The sequence below is a fragment of the Balaenoptera physalus genome (genome assembly GCF_965194825.1).
Source record: "Balaenoptera physalus genome assembly, chromosome: 8".
Lineage (NCBI taxonomy): Eukaryota > Metazoa > Chordata > Mammalia > Artiodactyla > Balaenopteridae > Balaenoptera > Balaenoptera physalus.
Genome location: NC_138887.1, coordinates 104,513,772 through 104,539,878, shown reverse-complemented (window position 1 = coordinate 104,539,878; position 26,107 = coordinate 104,513,772). Strand labels below are relative to the sequence as shown.

At 38.9% G+C, this 26,107-nt stretch overlaps 1 protein-coding gene across 2 annotated transcripts in view; it reads right to left on the bottom strand.

Moving 5' to 3' along the window:
- The window catches only part of EXOC4 (exocyst complex component 4), an 808,183-nt gene that overhangs the window by 668,126 nt on the left and 113,950 nt on the right, over positions 1–26,107 (bottom strand). For both annotated transcript variants that reach the window (XM_082472899.1, XM_082472898.1), the window contains exon 7: positions 25,924–26,098. In XM_082472899.1, coding sequence (XP_082329025.1) covers positions 25,924–26,098 — 175 coding nt within the window. The remainder of the gene's footprint in view (positions 1–25,923; positions 26,099–26,107) is intronic.

Below are 26,107 nucleotides of genomic sequence, written 5' to 3'. Positions count from 1 at the left end.
AGTAGCTGGATTTACAAATTTCAGGACTAAGCCTACTCCAAGGTCTCATCATGTCATGTCTGATCAACCCCAATAGCTGTCTAAGTGCTTCTCCTGCCTCCAGTCTCCCCATTTTTCTCCAGGCTGCTCGCCTGTCTTTAGTGCCACTAACCGCTGCCCCTGCAGCCCCAACTGTCTTGAATGTACACTCAAAATGCATATAAAAGCACTATTATGCCTAACACATAAATGATATTCAGTAAGTGTCCGTTACTACGAATCCTTAGCTGACGTTCAAGATCCTCAAAAATCTGGCCCCTACTCACCTCTCAAATTTGAACGCTGACTATGCCCTTATAGGAATCATCTACTGCAAACAAAGGGGGATACTGACTCACTGTAACCAGCAACGCCACACGCAAGATATCTCTATTTTCCCTGCTTGGAATATATGCCACTCTACCCTCCTGCTTTCTCCGTCTCTTCACTCACTCCTACTCTACTGTACAAGCTCTCTATCCCCAGGAGCAGTCCGGCTCTAATCCCACCTCTAAAAGGGCCCAACTTCACTCCTGGGATGTCCAAGAGCTTATTTTCTCTACACCACGCGTGTGCTGTGCATCTCTTTCTGTGAATATTAAGCGCTACTTTAAACTGGTGAGATAAAATTTTTGGAACGTATAATGATCAGTTTCATAACTGAAGCAACATCTCAGCATGAAAACTCATTGTGCCCAAAATTCCAACTATACTGATCTTTATGTCTCTAGGCTGTAAGACAGAATCTTGCCCTCAAATGAACAAGTAATGAGAGAGCTTCAGAGTCCCTGACAGTGTCTTATTTCTTGACCTCAGTGTTGATTACATGGGTATGCTCAGTTTGTAAAAACATGTGAAAAATATGCACTTACGACATGTATATTCTTGTATTTATAAAAAAATACAAAATAAGCAGGTGGAGAAGGTGAAAGAAGATTAAAAGAGAAAAACCTAAGATATACAATCTGTACAAAGGAAATAAATTCATTCTCAAATATTGGCCTGGCAGCCATGTCAGTAGTCCCAGGCACCTAGTTATCGCCAAGGGTATTGAAGAATGCTTACCTTTAGTGGTTTAAAAGCTATTAATCACTTTTACCCTTTTAACAAGGTGTAGCTCAGCTGAAATAAAAACTATAAACTAAAAATGTCAACATTTCAGAGGATAATACCGTCATAATTTATAGAAATACCAGGAGGACCAGCTAATTACATGAATAAAGCACTTTGGAAATGTAAATGGTATACAAATTCTAAATGATGATGATAATGGTTGAGTTATCTGTATTTTTACCCTTATAAATGTAATTTAAAAATAATAAGCACTTACATACCGCTTTACATTCTCTAATCAGCTTAGAGATACTAATCAAGTCACAGGTCATCCTCTGAAATACATGCAAATAATTCCATACAGAGAAAATGGAAGCGAAGTCACTAAGTTAGGCTCACACTGAAAGGAACTAAAGGGAATCCAGCTCTCTTTGGTCCCTAGGACTTCAGTTGAGAAGGTGGAACATGAGGAAATAAACAAAAGAGGACAACAAAAACTCAACTTTGTTTTGCTTTTAGCTCCCTTTTTAATACTGGCTTCAAGAAAGAAAGCATTATTGGGGAATGTCTGGAAAGGAAGTGTTATTAAAATGACAATCTGGCCCCACTATGTTTTAGTCCACATAGTGACTAAAGCACACATGTAAATAAAGCAAATGTGGAGTGAGTGTAAAATAAAGAAAAAGGTTCACATGCAAGTGTACAAGGTCACTGAGATGCGGGATCAAAAGCAATTGTCTGTAACCATACTAGGGAAATGCTGATATAACCCTATTTCCTAATAGGACCATGTACACACATGTATCCTTTCACTTATACTGGAGTCGATTGAAAATGGCACCCAAGCTTAACTATGAACTAAAGCGAGGAGATAGCTTGAGCTATGTGAAACAAAACTTAACCTGGGAGGTTACAGCCCGTATGTACTTATGACATTCAGGTCCATCCATCTTGTAGAAGATTCCCAGGACTTTATGTGTGGGAGTTCTGCCCTGGAAGGTCTGCCTAATTGTCTCTACAACTATTTTTTTCAGATTATGACAAGCATGTTAAGCCTAATATGTGGTAAGATACCATAATAAAGGGAAGGAGACAAAGCCATAAAGGTTTATATAATTTTTGAAAACAATGGAGACAATATATCATGGTGGTTAAGTGTTTAACTGGGATTAGACAAAGCTGAGTTTAAATCTCTGCATCACCACTTAATGGCTGGGCAAGTCACTTAGCCTCTTTAAATCTCACTTTTGTCACCTCGAGAGAAAGAATAATAATGGCATTATCAGTGTGGGGATTAAATGGGATAATGTGTATACACTATAAACATGTGGTAAATGCTCAGTAAATGTCAACTGTAACTTATACACTTTTTCATTATTAATGGAGAAAATAGTTTAGAGGGAAGAGAATGGTGTATCTACACTAGAGGAATGGCAAGTACAAATGCTCAGAGGTAAAAGAGGATGAATTATGAATACTGAAAGATAAGTGAAGATGGCAGTGTGGGAAGACGCCAAGTTAGCATCTCCCCACAACTAGGGCACCTGTCGGCCGCTGGTGGGGAACCCTAATGCCCAAGGTGACGGGAGGAACTCCCAAGTGAACTGGTAGGACGTGGGGGGACGGAGGAGGGAGGAGACGTGGAGGCCAGACAGGATTGGTGCCCCGGAGGCCGGGGATATCAGGAGAGGCAAGCGGGAGAGACCCTCAGGGAAGAGAGGGAGAGGAGCGGAGGGCGACTGCCTGGCCCACTCGGGCCAGGGAGCCTGTTGAGCTCCCAGGCTGGTACCCCCCCACCAAAGCCCCCTCCAGGACACGTGGGTTCTGGGAGCATAAGACGGAGGCCAGGGAAATCAGGAGAGGCAGGCAAGAGGAGCCATCGGCGGGGGGGGGGGAGCGGGAGGTGGGGGGGGAGCGGGAGAGGAGCGGAGGGCAATTGCCCCACCCACCTGGGCACGGGGAGCCTGCTGAGCTCCCAGGCCGATCCCCTGCCCTCCAAGGCCCCACCTCCTCCAGGCTGCATGGGTCCTTGGGGGCATAGGAGGGAGGCCAGGAAGACCAGGAGAGGCAGGCGGGAGGGGCCCTCTCAGAGGAGGAGAGGAGCAGAGGGCAACTGCCCCACCCACTCGGACCCAGGGAGCCTGCTGAGCTAGAAGGCCAGTCCCCTGCCCTCCAAGGTCCCCCCCTCCCCCACAACCACATTGGTCCTGGGGGCATAGGAGGGAGGCCAGGGAGATCAGAAGAGGCAGGGAGGAGGGGCCATCCGGGACCAGAGGAGCAGGAGAGGAGAGGAGGGGGTTTGCCTGGCCCACTCGAGCCCCAGAAGCCTGCTGGGCTCCCAGCTGAGGTCCCCTGCCCACTGAGACCAGGGGTAGGGGGCACATCTGGGTCCCTTCTGTTCCTTGAGCCTAAGCCCCACCCCTCGTAGCCCCCAGGACCTTTTCCAGCCCTGTGGGTCCTAAACATAGGCCGTGCACGCCACCAAAACCTCACCCTTGCTTAGGCCCCCACCCTCCACAGCCAAGATCTTCCCCACAACTTTTTTTTCTTTGTTTCTTTCTTTTATTTTTTTCTTTTCCCTCCTCCTGGTTTTTACTATTGTGGTACTGATGTACCTTCCGGTTGTTGATTCATCTATAGTTTTATTTTTCTATTCTTTCTAAAATATCTGTTTGTTTCCCAGTCTAATTTTGTTTTTTACTTTGTTATTGTTCTCTTTTTTTCCTCTTTTTTTTTTTTTTTTTTGCCACCCCACACAGCTTGCAGGATCTTGGTTCATGAGCCGGGGGTTGGGCCAAAGCTCCGGCAGTAGCAACTTGAGTCCAAACCACTGGACTAACAAGAGAACCTCAGACCCCAGGGAATATTCATCAGAGTGAGGTATCAGGGAGGTCCTTATCTCAGCACCAAGACCCAGCTCTACCCAACAGCCTACAAACTCCAGTGTTGGAAACCTCAGGCCAAACAACCAGTAAGACAGGAACACAATCCCACTCATTAAAAAAAAAAAAAGACAGAAAAAAATGTCACAGATGTAGGAGCAAGGTAAAAACCGAACAGACCAAATAAATGAAGAGGAAATAGGCAACCTACCTGAAAAAGAATTCAGAGTAATGATAGTAAAGATGATCCAGAATCTCGAAAATAGAACAGAGGAACTGACTGAGAAAATACAAGAAAAGTTTAACAAAGACCTAGAAGAACTAAAGAACAAACAAACAGAGATGAACAACACAATAACTGAAATGAAAAATACACTACAAGGAATCAATAACAGAATAAATGAGGCAGAAGAACGAATAAGTGAGCTGGAAGACAAAATGGTGGAAAAAACTGCCGAGAGGCAGAAAAAAGAATGAAAAGAATTGAAGACAATCTCAGAGATCTCTGGGACAACACTAAATGCACCAACATTAGAATTATAGGGGTCCCAGAAGAAGAAGAGAAAAAGAGAGGGTCTGAGAAAATATTTGAAGAGACTATAGTCAAAAACTTCCCTAACATGGGAAAGGAAATAGTCACTCAAGTCCAGGAAACATAGCAAGTCCCATACAGGATAAACCCTAGGAAAAACACACCAAGACACATATTAATCAAACTAACAAAAATTAAATTCAAAGAAAAAATATTAAAAGCAGCAAGGGAAAAACAAAAAATAACATATAAAGGAATCCCCATAAGGTTATCAGCTGATTTTTCAGCAGAAACTCTGCAGGCCAGAAGGGAGTGGCAGGATATACTTAAAGTGATGAAAGAGAAGAACCTACAACCAAGATTACTCTAACCAGAAAGGATCTCATTCAGATTCAATGGAGAAATCAAAAGCTTTTCAAACAAGCAATAGCTAAGAGAATTCAGCACCACCAAACCAGCTTTACAACAAATGCTAAAGAAACTTCTCTAGGCAGGAAACAGAAGAGAAGAAAAAGAGCCACAAAAACAAACCCAAAACAATTAGGAAAATGGTAATAGGAACATACATATCAATAATAACCTTGAACGTAAATGTATTAAATGCCCCAACGAAAAGACAAAGACAGGATGAAGGGATCAAAAACAAGACCCATATATATGCTGTCTGCAAGAGACCCACTTCAGACCTAGGGACACATACAGACTGAAAGTAAAGGGATTGAAATCAAAAGAAAGCTGGAGTAGCAATACTCATATCAGATAAAATAGACTTTTAAAATAAAGACTGTTACAAGAGATAAGGAGGGACACTACATAATGATCAAAGGATCAATCCAAAAAGAAGATATAACAATTATAAATGTCACAGGAGAACCTCAATACATAAGGCAAATACTAACAACCATGAAAAGAGAAATCGACAGTAACACAATAATAGTAGGGGACTTTAACACCCCACTTACACCAATGGACAGATCATCCAAACAGAAAATAAATAAGGAAACACAAGCTTTAAATGACACAAAAGACCAGATAGATTTAATTGATATTTATAGAACATTCCACCCAAAAGTGGCAGAATACACCTTCTTCTCAAGTGCACATGGAACATTCTCCAGGACAGATCACATCTTGGGTCACAAATCAAGTCTCAGAAAATTTAAGAAAACTGAAATCATATGAAGCATCTTTTCTGACCACAACGCTATGAGATTGGAAATCAATTACAGGAAAAAAACTGTAAAAAACACAAATATATGGAGGCTAAACAGTGCACTACTAAATAACCAAGAGATCACTGAAGAAATCAAAGAAATTAAAAAATACATAGAAACAAATGACAATGAAAACACGACAACCCAAAATCTATGGGATGCAGCAAAAGCAGTTCTAAGAAGGAAGTTTATAGCAATTCAATCTCACCTCAAGAAACAAGAAAAATCTCAAATAAACAATCTAACCCTACACTTAAAACAACTAGAGAAAGAAGAACAAAGAAAACCTGAAGTCAGTAGAAGGAAAGAAATCATACAGATCAGAGCAGAAATAAATGAAATAGAAACGAAGAAAACAATAGCAAAGATCAATAAAACTAAAAGCTGGTTCTTTGAGAAGATAAACGAAATTGATAAACCTTTAGCCAGACTCATCAAGAAAAAAAGGGAGGACGCAAATCAATAAAATTAGGAATGAAAAAGAAGAAATCACAACTGACACCTCAGAAATACAAAGGATTATAAGAGACTACTACAAACAACTATATGCCAATAAAATGGACAACCATGAAGAAATGGACAAATTCTTGGCAAGGTACAATTTTCCAAGACTGAACCACAAAGAATTAGAAAATATAAACAGACCTATCACAAGTAATGAAATTGAAACTGTAATTAAGAATCTTCCAACAAGTCCAGGACCAGATGGCTTCACAAGCAAATTCTATCAAACATTTAGAGAAGAGCTAACACAAATCCTTCTCAAACTCTTCCAAAAATTGCAGAGGGAGAAACTCCTAAATTCATTCTATGAAGCCACCATCACCCTGGTACCAAAACCAGAAAAAGATATCACAAAAAAAAGAAAATTATAGACCAATATCACTGATGAACATAGATGCAAAAGTCCTGAAGAAAATACTAGCAAACAGAATCCAACAACACATTAAAAGGGTCATACACCATGATCAAGTGGGACTTATCCCAGGGATGCAAGAACTCTTCAATATACACAAATCAATCAATGTGATACACCACATTAATAAATTAGGGGATAAAAACCATATGATCATCGCAATAGATGCAGAAAAAGCTTTTGACAAAATTCAACACCCATTTACGATAAAAACTCTCCAGAAAGTGGGCATAGAGGGAACCTACCTCAACATAATAAAGGCCATATATGACAAACCCACAGCAAGCATCATACTCAATGGTGAAAAACTGAAAACATTTCCACTAAGATCAGCAACAAGACAAGAAAGTCCACTCTCGCCACTATTATTCAACATAGTTTTGGAAGTCCTAGCCACGGCAATCAGAGAAGAAAAAGAAATAAAAGGAATACAAACTGGAAAGGAAGAAGTAAAACTGTCACTGTTTGCAGATGACATGATACTATACATAGAAAATCCTAAAGATGCCACCAGAAAACTACCAGAACTAATCAATGAATTTGGTAAGGTTGCAGGATACAAAATTAATACACAGAAATCTCTGGCATTCCTATACACCAACAATGAAAAATCAGAAAGAGAAATTAAGGAAATACTCCCATTTACCACTGCAACAAAAAGAATAAAATACCTAGGAATAAACCTGCCTAAGGAGGCAAAAGACTTGTACTCAGAAAACTATAAAACACTGATGAAAGAAATCAAAGATGACATAAACAGTCGGAGAGGTATACCATGTTCTTCGATTGGAAGAATCAATATTGTGAAAATGACTATACTACCCAAAGCAATCCACAGACTCAATACAATCCCTATCAAACTACCAATGGCATTTTTCAGGTTTTTATTTTAAAGAAAAAGGCATGGCTCTTCATGGCATATGCTTTCCCATCTGTCTAGTCCTCTGATTAATGATCCCAGGAGATGAACAACACCTCTTCACATATACTGGAAGGGTGTTTATATGTAGGTAGAAGAAAATTATAAGAGTATTTTATATTAAAAATGCAAGCTTTCTTTCAAGCGAGCATTTTAAATATCCCTATTTCACTTTAGGAATTTCACCTTTACCCTTCCACAAATAAATGGATTTTTCATCATCTCCAACTGCTACCAGGTTTTAAAAAAACAAACAAACAGGCGAAAGTACTGCTCTTTGACCAGCAACAATAATATAAAGACTTGGTGACCATGGCAAAATTATACTAATTACTACAGACTAGCTGGGCATCTTCAAATTGAGTCTCTCAGAAGTACTTTACTGCCATAAACTGACTCAATTATGGCAATTTTAATTTCATATTCTTGTAGTTCCTTTTCTCCATTTTTTTCCTCTTGTAACTTTGCTGGTCTTTAAAAAGGGCACTGTCACCTTTGGTCAGATCTTTTTTAATGCTAGATTTGTAATATTCTCTTGAAGCTTGAAATTAAAATTTCTTTCTCCTACCAATTTATTCCCTTCCCACTTGGCAAACATCTTTTTTGATTCTTGCATCTCTAATGGAGCTGAAAATTAATATGACTTTTTTGCTTAATTCTTTGATTATGCAAAAGAATCATCAATGAAGTTAGCATGGTTCTTTCTGTATAGTAGCCCAGAGTTATCATAAAAGCCTTACCTTACATTTCTATAGCACCTCATCTCCCAGAGGACCACAGAACACTTCACAAACTACACTCAGAGGACACACCTCCACACTGCTCACTGGCAGCTGTCCCTAGGTGAAATGCATGCTCTGATTAATAGCATTTACTCAAAAGAATACCATAATAGCAGCTTTAATGATTCTAAAGAAAGACTTAACACTCAAAGAAGGTAATTACACACAAAAGATATTACTGAAAGAAGTGGAGTTAATTTACAGCAAATGTTGTTCACTTATAGCAAGATATGAAAGAAAACTTTCTTAATAAGGATAAGAAAATCAAAATGAAAAATCAAACTGTAAAATCTTTTCTTCCAAAGAACTAAGGGCAGTTTTTGGATAGTTTTGGCTTAAACTACTATCAAATTTGTCACCATTCTTCCAAAAGTACTGTCACACCCACAATAAAAATGATGCCCATGAGCAAACATTGTTATCTAGTAACAAAACCATGATAGTCTCAATTATTACCAGTTTCTCTTGCCAACATTATTTCATGCCCCTTACTTGGAACCCCAAGCTAATCTGTCTGGCCAATAGAAACCCTGGGGATGATTTAACTGCCATCCAGTGTAAGAGAGGATGAACTGGTCTCCTGGGAATGCAGCAGCCTTTCAAATCGTCACCGTAACAAAGTTTTATGAGCCCTTTGCTACATGGCTTTTAAATCTACAAAGTTCATCACATTTACAAAGCATTTAAAATGCAATCCTAAATCAACCAATCAACAGATATGTAATTGGGTATCTACTACTCATTCATTCAAGAAATACGAATTAGCTGCACACTGCACATAAGAAGCAGTGCCAAATTCTGAGGTGGGCCTCGGGGGGGGGGCCACAATTAATAAATAATAGTCCCATCCCTTCTCTCAAAAGGCTTAGAGACTAGTTGAGAAAAAGGAATTAAAAACTGAAGGTGGGAAAGCACTGTGAGAAACTCAATGACGTGTAGGAAATGGTCTTCCAGAGGACTTTTATCTGATTGAGAAGGAAAGATGTAGATTCAGAAGAGAAACGATATATTGGGTTGGCCAAAAAGTTCATTCAGGTTTCTGTGAGACGGTACGGGAAAACCCGAATGAACTTTTTAGCCAAACCAATAATAACTACGAGACATGTGGAATGAGTAGTAAAACAAGAAGAGCAGTGAGTTTTTGAAAGGAAATGCTCAGTGAATGCCTCCAGAGGAGATAAGATAGAGCAGACTGGAGTACATTAGAGAAAGTATTCAGGGATAGGGGCAAAGACAGTGGGAAAGATGTGCAGTATCAACAAGTACTAGTGTGAGAAAGGACAATGTCATATTTGGAGGACAAAGAGAAAAACTAATTTAATTAGAACACAGCATTTCTAAAGGAAGAGAGTAAACTAAATGGAAAAATAGGCTTTGTCCAAATTGTGGAAGCATTTGAATGACAAACTAAGAAAGAAAAAAAAAAGATTTATCCAACAACCTAATTAATACAGGGAAACATAGACCATTTGTAATAAACTTAAATTTCAATTTGCATTTCCAATTTACTTCTTTGATTATATAATGGTGTTACTACAAAGACTGGCACATACATCACCACCATATCATAAGGAGTCAAGCTGTTCTTCAGGAGCCCTTAGTCATCCAGAATCTTGAAATTATCACATTTTTACAGGACAAAGGAAGAGTCTACAGTCACCTAGCCTGCTGAATATCCTTTTGCCTTATATGAAAATCCTAGGAGGAACAGGAAGGATAGGACTGGTATTCACTCCTGCAGCTCTTCTACTCCCAGAGCACCCCAGGGAGACCACCTTGCAACCCTACTGGGTTATTAGGTGTCTTTGAAGAAGACCACCATAATAATCCACACACACAGCAGCCCACTCTATCAAAAGTATCCGCCTTCAGTAAGGGACCCTACTGACCCTACTGGTGCTGTATCCCAAACAGAGGGGAGTAATTCTGTAAGATGAGGGTGGGTTGTTGCCGGGTCAACCTCAGGGCAATGAATCTCCAGTTTAGCTTATGTCAATCAGCAGAGCATCTAAAATGTGCCCGGGTGGAGAAAAACAAGAGGTGGTATTTCTTTCTGATCACAGCAGGTGAACAGATCATCAACCAGGGCCCAGAATCAGAGAAGAAAGAAAGAAAAAAGCCTGTGGGGACATTCAGTCTATTTCCCGACTGATACACATTCAATTCTGTCAGGATCAAATGGCCAATGAAATTCAACCCCACTTTCCTAAGGGACTATCCTACGACCCACCAGTTTTCACTGTAGAAATATTCCCTGACATTTCAGTTTACATTCTGTATTTCTTGATTTCTTTCTGCTGTGCTCATCTTACTGTTGTGGAAAGTAAACCATCCCTTTATTTCATATTTGAATTTTAAAAAATTACTGTAAAGTCTCACCCCCACTGTTCCCAAGTTTATCATCTGCATTTGAATTTCCACTAAAAAGCACCTGACCTACATCATCCATTATGATTCTCGTATTCCTTTTCCCACTAGAGCAGACACTGCCATACTCGTTGATCACCTGATAAAAACACGGTTGACAATAAACAAGTCGTTAATTTTACTTTGGAGCCCTTTTTGATGATCTGCTCTCTGTGAAAATGCTTGAGTAAACCCCAGAAGTGCTCTGTATTAAACCAATGCCAATTACTGAGGAGTCATAATTCTGAGTGACTAACTTTACAACGACGCTATTTCTTCAGTGTCATCCTATCTCTGAAAAGGTTAACATCTCTTTGCTTCCGTGCTTGTTCCTCAACAGGCCAGTTCTCCAAAAAGCACTGAAACTTGCCTCATCTTGAGTCCTTCATCGCTGCAGATGCTCGGCTTGGGACTCCCACCCATTTGTCTTTCTTTCTGGTGTACACGTGCCTGACACTCAAGGCAGCAGCCCAGATGCTGCCTCCCCAGAACCGGGGAGACAGGGATGATCATCCCCGGCTCCATGACGAGATGCTGTTTCGTGCAGCACGGCCAAAAATAGTGCTGGCCTTTTTCATTGCCATATCATGCTGCTAGCACATACCTAATGTGCTGTCATTTATCACCCTCGTGAGACTGGCTACTTCATGCTGAGCATCCGTCATCTGCTGTAGTTCACTGCGCGGCAGCCCTCGTTTTCCTTAGATAGAATCATGTCGAAGCGGTGAATTTTGTTGTCATTGTTCACTTTGTATTTTTTTAAATCCTTCAAAGCTTTTAGGTAGCTAATCAAAAAAGGTTCATGCCACCCACTACCGTGTCACTTTGGCAACACCAACAAATACTTCTGGGAAGACCAGAACTGCTAAAAAATAAATAAATAAATCTGCACCTTTGAATGCTAGAAAATTTGCTATATAATCTTAAGGATAAAAGAATTAAAATAATTTTGAAGAAAATTCCCCTGCGAAGGGCCCAGGTTTTTTCAACACCTGATTGTATTACAGGTATAGATTTGGCAGCAAAACTATAATCTAAAAGTGTACGTAAAACATAGGTGGTGAATGAGATGCTGTTAAACAGTTTGAGAGAGATCTCTGAGTAACAGTTTCTTAAGATCCTTTAAGTTAGGAAAGACTTTTTTATGACTATATATAATTTCTGTGGCTTCCCCTTAACCACATTCCCTGGAGTTCTAGTGGCTATGAGAGAAGAAACAGGAGAGCATATCAGGAAACTCTTGCTGCTACCATCACTGACAAGTTCTCCGTCATGATTTGGCCACGGTGTAAGCTAATACAGGGATTGTGAGGGAAATAAACCTCAAATCACCTCAACTCCAAGGTCTTTTGCTAATGGCTGGCCCAATGTATTTTTGCCCTGCTTGCTCTGCTTCTTCACTTCCTTTGAGGCTCACTTCCATATCTGTTAAAACAGGCTTTTATTCCCTCTCCAAGGTGTCTGTCCACATCCCCTAAGGAATGGTCAACTCCTGAAAGCCACCATCCCTAACCTGAACAGCACTTGGGTCCTGCTCACAAATTTGCTGCCATATCACCCACATATAATGGAAAAATGCAGAAGCAAAGAAAGGCAAAGCATGGCATCACTATAAGAAGCTCCAGGCTCTAGAGACTATAAAATATGTTGCTTGTGGCAACAATGGAGAGCTGATTAAGTTGATGAACTACCGAAGGAAAGTAGCCCTCACTTCACTTTTACACTCATGAGTTTCTGAGCTGGTCCATTTGTATAGCTTCAGCTACTACCCTCAGGCAGATAGATGATCCCTAAATTTCTATCTCCTGCCCTAACCTCTCCCCTAGCCTCCAGTGCTCCATCTCTAGCTGCCTGTAACACAATTCTATGGGGATATTCTGCCAATACCTCAAATTTAACAGGCACAAAGCACCATCTTCCTGATCCTAATAACTACGCAGGCTCAAAACTTCACCCTGACTTACGGCTCTCCATTTATTAGAGTAAATGGTAAAACGTTCTGAAAATTCATTCTTCTTTCAAACTCTCTCTAATCTCAGTCCTCTTTCTTTTCACTGCCCCTGCCCTAGTCTAGCCCTTCCTTCCTGTACTGATTGAACTTGACTTCTAATTGGTATCTCTCCATCCACTTCCTTCTCCACCAATTCATTCTGTACACTGTTGCCAGATTAAACATCCGAAAAATATTACCTTCACCATTTCACTCTTCTACTGAAAAAGCATAACAGCTACTATCATCTGTGAAGTAATCATGCCCTCCCCAAAACAATTTAAATCTGATTAAGCCTCTTGGCCTAAGTTAGGGACATCGATAAACAGCAAATGACTCAATGGGGAAGCAATCAACAAAAGCCAGAATGTGGGAAATTACTATAGGACAAATGATCTGGCTTCTTCAGTAAATAAATTTCAAGAGGTAAAAATGAGATGCAGGGGAACTTACACATTAAAATAGTTTTAAGAAACTTACCAAACACACTGAAATATTTAAACCTTATTTGAATCCTGATTCAGACAAACTGTAAAAAATACACAATTATGACATTTGAGACAACTGGAAATGTGAACCCTGACTGGATATTTCACAGTAAGAAAACTATGCTTTTACGTATGATCATGGTTTTTAAAAGGAGACCTTATCTTTCAGAGATTCACATTGGAATACAGATGAAACAATATGCTCTCTAGGATTTTTTTTTAAATAAGGGAAAGGAAAAGGGAAAGGGAAATGGGCAGGGGTAGAAACGAGACAACAGTACTATAAATTGGTAACATCAGAAAGTGAATTTGGACAATGGGTGCATGGGGGTTCATTATACATTTCTATGTATTTCTGAACACGTTTGAAATTTTCCGTAATAAAATAAAAAGCAAACACAAAAAACCGTAACGGCAGCCCACAGCCAAAAGAGGCAAGCCCAATCTCTTATTCAAAGATCTCCCTGGCACCCAAAATTATTCAATCTTATTTTGGTAACACTTCCCCCCCAAAAAAAAAGCTAACCAAAAAAACCTCCATTCTTCCCAGCTCTCTATAATACTACATGTATTACGTATTCAACCCTAACCACGTTAGGGTGTGCCAAGTCTCTCCTTGTCCATGAACTCAAATGCTTTAACCCATTCTGACCTTGTTCTTCTATGATCTCCTCTGAAATATTTCCCTGGGACCATAAACAGCCCTGTATTATTGTTGGTTATGTTTTTGTCTTAACTCCCTGCAAGGTTAAAATAATTTCATAAATTTCTTTTACATTCACATCTTAAAAAAGAAATACCTTTTCCCCTTAGTTAAAAACAACAACAAATTTCCATTAATATAAATCTGAAAAACTCATACAGGTAATAAATAGGGGTGGGGAGAGAAGAAACAAAGAAAACAACTCTTTTCTTAATAAAAAGACAATCACTAAGATTCTGATATAACTGTTTCCAGTCCAAAAACTTCTTGAATGAAAAAATGTATTTTTCAATGTTCTCAACTACTCAAGTCAGAAATAGGCATTACCTATGTTTGCTGTCTTTGGGCTGCTAACTCTAAATAAAGTTGAATCAAAATCTCTAAATGGAGATTAATTACAGCACAGTCATTTGGTTTTTCTTTTCCCTTTAACATGTGCGTATATTAAAGCATTTTCCATCTTTATGGCACTTCAACATGCTATCATCGTTTGCTATATGTCATAGAATACACACTCCCTCCTAAACATGCCACTGTGATGCATCTTTCTAAATAAAACTAAACTCACTTTTTGTAAATTTCTCCCACCCCTTAAGACTGTCTACTAATAGTCTTGGTTTTAATATGACCAAGGCTGTAATACTTGCTCATTGTAGCTCTGAACCAGATTGTGCATTAGAATCACTTGGAATCCGATTGAAAGAGGCTTTTCAGATGTGGGATCCACAGGTAATTCTGACTGGGAGGAAGGGAGGAAGAAAGGAAGGCTCACTGACAACTAATAGCTGTGACTACCAAAATCTTCAGAACATTCAGATGATCTAATCTGAAGCCACTGCAAAAACATAAATGAAATAATTTTCTTGTCCCTATAGGGTAAAGCAAAGGCTTAAACCAATTTTAGTGCATTTAACAAAATATCTGGCATTTTAGAACTGGAAAACCCAAATCTCTATTCAGTGACTGCTATTCTTTGAAACATGAAATCCTCAATTTTCACAATTTGAAAATATGTATACATATATAGGTGTAAATATACTACTTTATATACATACACTTAGTAAAATGCCTAGTGAAACATATTCCTCAACACAGAGTCTTTATTTTAAAATTATGAGAACTAAGATCATTTCAACTAAATGAATCAACTAAAAGTATCACAGATTCTCAAGTGAAATGTCAAGACGTCAAAATCCAAGCCAGCGTAGGCATGTAAATCACTGACTTAAACATTCAAAAAGAAAGCTGGTGGGGCTTCCCTGCTGGCACAGTGGCTAAGAATCTGCCTGCCAATGCAGGGGACACAGGTTCGAGCCCTGGTCCAGGAAGATTCCCACATGCCGTGGAGCAACTAAGCCCATGCGCCACAACTACTGAGCCTGTGCTCTAGAGCCCGCAAGCCACAACTACTGAGCCTGTGTGCCACAATTACTGAAGCCCGCGTGCCTAGAGCCCATGCTCTGCAACAAGAGAAGCCACCGCAGTAAGAAGCCCACGCACTGCAAGGAAGAGTAGCCCCTGCTTGCCGCAACTAGAGAAAGCCCGCACGCAGCAACAAAGACCCAGTGCAGCCAAAAATAAAAACTAATAATAATGATAATAAAATAAAATAAATTTATAAATTAAAAAAAAGAAAGAAAGCTAGGGCAAGGTGAGTTCTACATTTGACTCTTTGGTGCTATAACCATGATTTAAAACTCTTATCTCAGTTTCTCCAGCTCTAAAATGGGAACAATATGACAAATAGTAAAAACAGAAAGGACAAAGGGATTCATAAGATGCAAGAAATCATCTTAGTGCTTGAGTCTAAAGTGACAGATAAGTGAAATTACTTAAGAATTTCATAAACTCACTTGAACCAAGTAATTCCATGAAAGAGCTGTATTTTCCTAAATGTATTTTAAATGTTCTTTGTTTTAATATGATTGAAATGGTAAGATTTGTTGAGCCTGATAATCATTTAAATATTCTCTAACCAATTAAGATCAATAGGCAAGGGGCTTCCCTGGTGGTGCAGTGGTTAAGAATCCGCTGCCAATGCAGGGGACACAGGTTCGAGCCCTGGTCCAGGAAGATCCCACATGCTGCAGAGCAACTAAGCCCGTACGCCACAACTACTGAGCCTGCACTCTAGAGCCCGTGAGCCACAGCGACTGAGCCCGTGTGCCACAACTACTGAAGCCCACGTGCCTAGAGCCCGTGCTCCGCAACAAGAGAAGCCACCACAATGAGAAGCCTGCGCACCGCAACAAAGAGTAGCCCCCGCTCACCACAACTAGAGAAAGCCCGTGCGCAGCAACAAAGACCCAATGCAGCCAAAAATTTTTTAAAAATAAATACATTAAAATAAGAAAAAAAAAAGATCGTTGGCAAGAATAAAATCTTGATCTTTATCTTGTGACAAAGACCCAGCAACAATAAGCTAATGCCAGTGTCTGATGGATTATTCTAAAAGCAAACTTACAAACCTTACAATGTTGTGGTGGAGTAAAGATTGCCAAGAATTCCTTGCTACTCTTCCCACTGAATGGACTCTATTTTCCCTCCACTTTGACCAACAGAATGTGGCAGATGTGACACCATGTAATATACAAGGCAGGGCCCTAAGGGGTCATCAGCCTCCACCCTTACCTTTTTGAATGCTCTGGACTGGAAGCCAGCATTCATGTAAGAAGTCCAACTACCCTGAGACTGTCATGCTGTGAGGTCCTACGGAGAGAGACAGAAAGCTTCTAAGCCAGCCCAGCCTTTAGCTGAAGTAGCCAAGTGACTGTTCTCAGTTGACGCCATGTAAAGTAGAAGCACCGCCCAGCTGAGCCCTGAGTGAACGTCTGACTCACAAATCTGAGAGCGAATAGAAGCCATGAAGTTCGAGTAATGCGGCGCGCAGCAACAGACAATCAAACCACAAGAACCATAACTATACTCAAGAGTTCAGGCACACTCTCAAATCACTTCCACAGTCAGAACAGGTTTAAGGGAAAGAAAGGTTTTTTTTAAAAGTACTATCAATTCAGGAAGATATCATCATTGTCGCTCTAAAATCTTCTCAGGTAGGCAAGAGCAGTATCAGTGAAGCAATGCCAGTTGCTTTAATTTCACTCAAATCATATAATCACACTAGCCCACCTATTATCATTAATCATCACCACTTATTATGGCCTCTTGGTTACTAGCAACCCCCTTGCTTGGGCCCAGGTGCACCAAACCATGATAAGCACACAGCCTCCTTAAGGACTAAGGCCGTTTAAATCACCAGAAGCAGTACAAATCTGCCTTGGCTTTCAATGGTCCACCCTCCAGTATCAAAGACAAAGCCAGACAAACAGAGGGACTTCCCTGGTGGTGCAGTGGTTAAAAATCCTCCTGCCAATGCAGGGGACAGGGGTTCGAGCCCTGGTCCGGGAAGATCCCACATACCGCGGAGCAACTAAGCCCGTGTGCCACGACTACTGAGCCTGCTCTCTAGAGCCTGTGAGCCACAACTACTGAGCCCGTCTCTGCAACAAAAGAAGACACCGCAGTGAGAAGCCCACGCACTGCAACAGAGTAGCCTCCGCTCGCCACAACTAGAGAAAGCCCACACGCAGCAACGAAGACCCAATGCAGCCAAAAATAAATAAAATAAAATAATTTTGTAAAAAAAACACAAACAGACAAAGAGAAAAGCTTTGGAGGTGGTGGACTGTAAGGAAGCCCTGTCATTTCTACCCTTGGGTCCTCTAGACCAAGACCCAATCAGACCCAAGCAGATACTTCCTGGGCAATTAGAAATTTAAGGAGAGCAGACCAAATCCACCAAATTCTGGGGCATCAGCCACCGAGCTACTATTTTTTAAAGTTTGGCCCAGTGTATTAAGATATCCATGACATTCACCACAACTTTCACTGGGCCTCAGACACCCTAGCACTCTGACTTGTGGAACTGCCACACGTGCACGGGGAGCCAGAGGAATCTCCTTGGCTGCCCATCATTTCCTGCTTTAAGTAGTGAACATAAAACAACCTACGGAGAGTCCTGGTGCTATAGAAGCTGACTTCAACTTAGAGGAAGATTTCTACTTTAACTTTCACATGTTCACTTAATTCTATGCATTGGGCAGCATACTATCCATTGACCAGACAGAACAAAAATTCGAGGAGCAAGCACCTTCCTGGAGACTCAGTGGCCTGGCCGACAACATGACTTTAATATGCCACCCAAAACAGAGGCTATCAAAAAGTGTTAAAGGTTGGGAAATGAAGAAAAACTGTTTCTGCAAGAATAATCACACAAGTTATCTGGCCTAGGATACAGCAAAAAAAGCTAGTTTTACTTTGAGGAATGGAATCCTCATCTAACCAAAATATCACATGAAACAAAAGCTAAGAATAACCTAGTTTCAGACCTGAATTCAAAATAGAAATTGCATCTGTCTCCTTGAAAAACTCCTCTAGGTCATGGATCAGTACCAATAAGATTTGTGGATTTTCTTACCTGACAGCAAACTTCAAGTTCTCTCTGCATGAGGTTAATTTTATCACTATTTAGACATTTAAGTGGCAGTTAACACAAGTAGAATGATTTTCCATTCTGTCTCTGTTAAGCTCCAGAAAGAGAGATCAGGGCACTAAAAAGTGAAGTGACTCGTGGTGTCACTGTCAGTGGTTCAACAGTGTAATTACAACCCACAGCCTCCATCTGTAGAACACTACTTAGCACACTCGGGGTTACACACTTAAGCCGACAATGGCTAAACCGGCAGTTTGGTTTTGAAAAGTGATGTGAATAAAAAAATGAGATTTTTTTCAGAATCATAACACCTGAAAGATAGGTTTGTTCAAAGTGATCCTCTTATTTCCTCTGTTATGTTAAATCCCACAGGAAATGGAGTATTTTGTGTTTCTAGTGTACCTCGGTCTTAACACACTTGAAAATGTGCAGCCAACGGTATGACAGGCATGTCACCAAGTAGGTGACATTTCGGAAGGTGCTGTTGCTACTCAGAAGGGCAAAAACATGTATTTCTATTATCACAGTTCTAAAGAGTGTGTAAAACTGAAAAGGGAGTTCAATGGTGTGTGGTCACAGGGATGACACCAGGAGAACACTCTGACACCCTGTTACTATGATAGCGACAGCTGTGTCTCCACACACGGCTGTCTCCAGACACAAACACGCCGAGACAAATGAGCCTTCCAACTACAGGATGGATTCTGCCTGCCAGGGACAGCCCAGGTTCCAGCGGAGAAAAGCTGCCGAAGTCTCTACATGATCAAAAATTATTTTCTTTTCCAAGATTTAGTAAACAAAAGAGCATTTCCATTTTTCAGCAAGAAACATTTTCGATTCAAAGAAACACTGAAATTTGAAGTCTAAACACCTGTAACTCCATTCATCATATGATCCCATCACCTTCATACATGCTGGTACATGCTAACTGCAGGCGTCTATTGTTCTCAACTATGTCTGTTCTCCAGAAATGATTTTAACCTGAAGAGCATTCCACCAACAAGTATCAGAAAACTAAATTGGCCCTAAGCATAAACCTCTGCATGCAAACTTAAACCAAAAGTCCTCTTTTCTAAGCCCTCCATGTTGGCAAATATTCTCCTGTGTTACTTCCCATGCCAGCTGGCTAACACTGAAGTAAAAACACACACTCTTGCCCGCTCCCCTCACTTCACCAGAGTGAGTTCTCTGACTATCTTGTGTTCAGCTTTATTCCCGAATACTTAGCACATAGTTGGCCCCAATAACTTAACACTAAAACATCACTAAAATATCTGTCATACTGGAAACCAGCATGACAAGTTGACTACGGGGTTTTATAGATTTTCTAAAAGACTCCCTAAAGGTTTACAAATCCTTCCCTCTTCTTTGTATTCCTCTAACATGCTCCATGAAAGCCTGTCATTTATTCTACTATTAGACAATATCTCAAGTAATATAACCCACAGACTCTCCAGTAGCCTACACAATAGTTTCCTTGCCTTAGTCTCCAGCCTCTACACCCAGTCCTTTTCAGTGCTACCATATTAATCCTACTTCATCTCACCACATGCCAATCCAAATCCAAAATGGCCCAGTATCACCTAAAACAAAGGTCCTCAAAACGTGAGTGTGCATATGAATCACCTGAAGGGCTTATTAAAATACAGATTGTATGGCCTCACTCCTTGAGTTTCTGAATCAGTAACTATGAAGTAGGAACACAAATTTGCTTTTTTAACATGCTCCTAGGTAACACTAATGCTGCTGGTCCAGGAAACATACTTTGAGAACCACTGACCCAAAGCAACAGTTCCCAATTACAGGATCCCAAACAAACTATCAGAACCATCTTAGGAGCTAAAAAACAAACAAACAACAACAGCAACAAAAAACCCACAAAATCCAGTCCTTATCCACAGTGATCCTTAATCAGAAGGTCAAGGATGGGACTAGGAATCAATCCAGAGGTAAATCTAATGCACACTCAGCTTCAGGAGCCATTAGCCTAAAGACAAATCACAATCCCCTTAGATGACACTTAAGGGCTTCCACAACCTGAACCCAAACCTACCTATCTGAACTTATCTTCTAGTCCACAAAATAAACCCTTAGTTACAGCTAAACCGTTCTTTTCTTACTTATCCCTGAATGTCCTTGTCCATTCATTCCTTCTGTGCCACTTACCAGTATCTCACTTGCCATTCCAGCTGTCTGGAGTGCCATTTGCATCTTCTCTACCTCTGCAAAACCTCCAAGGATCAGCTCTTCAACAATCTTGAACACCTTTTTTGGTCCATTTAACATGTTTCAGGATGATTATATGACACATTGTGCCAACTACCATTCTTACATTTAGCAACATTAGTCCATTTGTGTGTCTGTGCCACTGCATATCCAGTTTATTGATGGGTCTATAACCTAATATTACACTGTAAGAAATCTGTAAGTAATCTGTAACCTGAAAGAATTTTTGAAGGAACTAGAAAATACAGAAAACTAAAACCAATTTAAAAATTGTATAACAATTTTTATTACATAATAGTAATCATTTAAAATATGTAGATGACCTCTTAATTTAAAATGCTTTATTCTTAAATCTGTGGATTAATAAAGATGAGTACAGTAGGGAGCTAAGAAACACTCAACCAGAGATTAATTCAAGTCATGACTAATATTCTTCCACAACATGTCTAAGAAAACACAAATTGGGGGCAGAAAAGTAGAAAAGTTAAGAGGAGGAGAAAAATGGAGGAAAAGAAAGGAAAAAAGCAAAGAACACTGTCATACCTTGACCTCAAAACAATTAAACATAATACATGAAATGAAATGTTATTTCTACGTTAGACCCATAACCTTGTACTATTAGATCAGTTTTAGTTTTATGTTCTTTATCTGTCAAATAGCTTATACCAACAGTACATGTACACATTAACATGAAATAGCAACAGTATTGCCAAGTGTATGATTTGGGGACTACAAGTTACTCAGAGATTTAACACACAATTGATGCCTCTTTAGTGTCTTAAATACATCTTAAGGGTGAAGGGAGTGGGGAATGGGAAGTGATTTCTAATGGATACAAACAGGGACTTCCCTGGTGGTGTGGTGGATAAGACTCCATGCTCCTAATGCAGGGGGACCGGGTTCGATCCTTGGTCAGGGAACTAGATCCCACATGCATGCCACAACTAAGAGTTCGCATGCCACAACTAGGGAGCCCACATGCCGCGACTAAGGAGCCAGCGAGCCACAACTAGGACCCAACACAACCAAATAAATAAATATTTAATAGAAACAAACAAGGTTTTTTTTTAGGGTGATGAAAATGTTATAAAATCATATCATGGTGATGGTTGCACAACTCCATAAATATACTAAAAAGCATTGAAATCTATACCTTAAACAGGTAAACCTTTTGGCAGGTACATTAAGTCTCAATAAAGCTCTTTAAATAAACAAATGAATAACTCATTCCATAATATAGAAGACAGGATCCCCAATCATCTTTTGAAATGACATGTGTGAAAGGTATAACTGATTTAATAAGCCAGAAACATACTTTCAATCATTTTTTCATTTCAAGTTAATGTCTGATGGAACTTAAAATTCCTTAGTTTATTATAAACATTTTTAATATGAGATAATGGGTTTTCTTTTCAAAAGTGTAGGAATTATATACATTTGACAAATCCAAAGTAAGTAGGGCTAAGTAAGGCATATCTTACTTTGTTCATAACCATAATTAATTCTTCATAATAGTACTATAAATAGGATCCTAGTAGATTCAAAAGTTGTTTTAAATTTAGAACATTAGTCCTATTCAAATATCAGATATCAAAAACTTATTCATAAAGCATTTTATAACCTTGTGACAATAGGATTACATAGTCTATAACATACTTCCTAGGGCTTAATGTATTCAGGTTTTAAATGCCATAAGTACTATGATACAAATAATTCCATTTGATAATATATTCTAATACTGTCCAATACATTTGCATAACACAAATATTTTTATTAGTATTTCATGGTACATCTCTTTCCATTCATATACTTTTAATTTGTCTGTATCTTTATGTTTAAAATCTCTTAAGCCCAAAATGAGGAACTTGAATTAAAAGATGGGGATATACTCTTCAAAATGCCACTGCTATAATAAAAGGTAAAGAAAGGCTATGGAAATGTTCAGGCTTAAAGGAAACTAAAGAGGCATGAAAAGCAGATACAGTATCTAATGCTAGACTGGATTCTCTACTGGAGGAGCAAAAAAAACCCAAAACTGCCCTAAAAAACATTACTGGGTCAATCGACAAAACTAGAATATAGAAAATAGATAACAGAGAAAACACACACAAGTACATATATACATAGAGAAAACAATTGATAAAGTGACAAAATGCTAACAATAGTTGAAATTGAATTAAGGGTTATATGGGCACCCTTTGTACTATTCTTACAGCCTTTCTAAAAGTTTGAAGTTATTTTAAAATTTTTTAAAAAACAACATAAAACGTATCTCTTGTAAACAGTATGGTTGGGTTTTTCTTTTTTTTAAACCAATCTGACAAATTCTGCCTTTAAATTGAAGTATCTAGTCCATTAACATTTAATGTAATTATTTATATGGGCAGTATAAGTCTAACATGTTACTATTTGTTTTCTATTCATCCTGTCTTTGTTTTGTTCTTTATCTTTTCTTTCTTCATTGTTCTTTTTTCTTCCTTCATTGTTCTTTTTTCTTCCTTTCCTGCTTTTTTCTTTTGGATTAATCAAATATTTGTTCACTATTCAGTTTTATGCCCTTTACTGGCTTTTCAGCTATACATCTATTTTACAATTTAATGTTTGCTCTAGGGATTATAATATGTATCCTTAACTTACCACAGTTTACCTTAAACATTGTACCTCTTCATGTATAATGTAAGAAACTTACAGCAGTAGAGTTTCATTTACCCTATTCCCATCTTTTGTGCAATTATTGTCATACATTTTACTTTGAAATATATTATAAAACCCACATACATTACTATTGGTTTTGCTTTAAACAAAAATTAAGAAATGAGAAAAATATATTTTATTTTTACCCACATATTTACCACTTCCGGCCTTCTTTATATTTTCCTGTAGATGAGTTACCACCTGGTATTGTTTTCCTTTAGCCTGAAAAACTTTCTTTAACATTTCTTTAAGTGCAGGTCCAGTGAAAACAAATTCTTTCAGCTTTAGTTAATGTGAAAATGTCACTATTTCACCTTCATTTCAAATGATTTTTTTGGTGAATATAAAATTCTAGATTGACAATTTTTGTATTTTCCAGCACTTTCAAGATGACATACATTGATTTCCAGCTTGTATTGTTTCTGATGAGACATTAGTGAAAATTTTTATCACTGGTTCCCTGTAGGCAATGTACTCTTTTTCCTCTGGCTATCTTTAAGATTTTTTTCTTTGCTTTTCAGCTACCTGATGATAATGTGTCTAGATATGGTTTTCTTTGTGTTAAACTTCCTTGGATTTGTTGAACTTCTTGATCTGCGGGTCTATGTTTTTCAACAAATTTAGAAATTTTGGGTCATTGTTTCTTCCAACAATTAACTGCCCCAATCTCTCTCCCTGCTCTGTCTCTGTACTTCCAACCACACAAATGTTAGACAGCATGATACTGTCCCACAGGACATTATGGCTTTGCTTATTTTTCTTTTCAGTCTATTTTCTCCCTGTACTTTAGTTTAGATTGGTTTTGATTGATTTTTCTTTAAGTTTTCTGATCCTTTCTTCTACAGCATGCAATCTGTTGTTAAATCCATCTGGTAAATTTTTCATTTCAGATATTAATTTTCATCAAATTTTTAAAATTCTGGTTATTAGTCACATTTTTCTGCTTTTTTGCAAGTATAATAATTGTATGCTGCACAATGTGGATGCTTCATTATTGAGATACTAGATTACATTACTTTATTTACAGGTGGATCAGACTAATACTGTAGAGACTTGGTTTGGGGCTTTGTTACATGAAATTACAGTATCACGTACACTATGGCTAGAACAGCCCAATTCCTGAAACATCTGAGGTCACATCTGAAAGCACAGGATGTTCACCAAGTTCTCCCCACACTGGCTGGTCTGAACTCCACCGTTTCTGAGCATTTGGCAACTTCTGCAATTTCCATTCAGCTCACAGTCCCACAGTAGCTATTTTCTGCCTTGGAGTGGGTGAAACTTCACATCTGACCAAAGGCTCGACAATACTCTTTTCAGATTCCTGGGGCTCCTTCTCTCTGCAATTCCCTCTCCTTCAGTATCCTAACCCACAAACCGCAGCTGCCTCCGCACCCCTGAACCCTGAACTCTGCTTCATCTACTACTTAGAGCCTGCTGATGTATGTTCACTTTCCTATGTCATAGTTTGAAAGTGTCCCCAGAGAAGAAGCTGGGATGAATGTGAAAGTGACCTCATGTACTCTCTTCTCTCAACTGACCATGCCGATGGCCTGAGTCCACCCAGTTTTCAAGTTACTTATGGTAGGAGGTAACCACATCATGGACAGAACCAGAAGTCCTTAATTCTAACTATTTCTGAAATAGCTTTAAAATCTATTATCTTATTTCATCCTTAAAATAAACATGTAACCTGAAAAGCATATGTTTCCATGACAGATTAGCAAACCAAGATATAAAATATTAAATAACCAGTTTCCAAGCAATAAAGATATTTTATTCAACACACAAATATTCATCAAGCACCTACTATGGGCACATGGTAATTGACATAGCAGCAAAACAAACTAATAGAATATAGTTGCAACCTATATTCTTTCTACTGAACCATCAATAAAGCACACAGACCATATCCAAAAAATTGTCTAATGAATGAATAACCAGGAATCAATCAATCCACCAAGAGCATGCCTATACTCTCAAAAATAACTACAATTTACATACATGATTTATTTTTTTCCTGCAAAGAATCCTATTTGCCATGCAAATAATTTCATTTCTACACAGTTATATTTTTCAATTCCCTATATATACTTAATTTTTTTCCTATTAGTAGATACTGTCTAACCAAGTCACTTCTATTTAGCTATGTCAAATTTGCTTCAGCTAGCTCTTAATCGTATTTCTCATTTTCATCTGGCCAAATCAAATATATTTTCCTGGCACATGGAGAGAAAATATAATAAAATTTCTAAATACCACCTCTGCAGCATCATACCAAACAGTAATATCATTCCTCCGATCTTCAACAGATCAATCAAAGTGGTACATTTACTTCCAGTGAAGTAAAATACATTACAACAGAAAGCCAGATACTATAGATCCTTGATTGCTACATATTGAGAATCTCCTAATTTTAAAGCCTGGCCAAAAAAAGTTTGTTTAAAAGGTCTTTTGAAAATGATAGAAGTCCATAACATCACCTTTAAATAGGAACACTACATTCTCACTCTGTTTATGATTAAGAGAATATTTTAGGTGGCTGATTTTTTTATGTTCCTACCTGCTATCCTGAATCAAGACGGCACCCCCTGTAAAAGGATCTTACCTGCAGAACATCTTGGATCTTCACCCACACGTCTGCCATGTCATACAATTTGACATCTTCCTGCTGAGTCAGTGGAGTCACAACAGTGTCTTGCAGGTATCCCAGGACCACAGAGTGTGCAGCAGCTACAGCATTAAACTTGTCAAACAGCAACTCCAGCAGTTCTAGAAGTAACCTAGTGAAA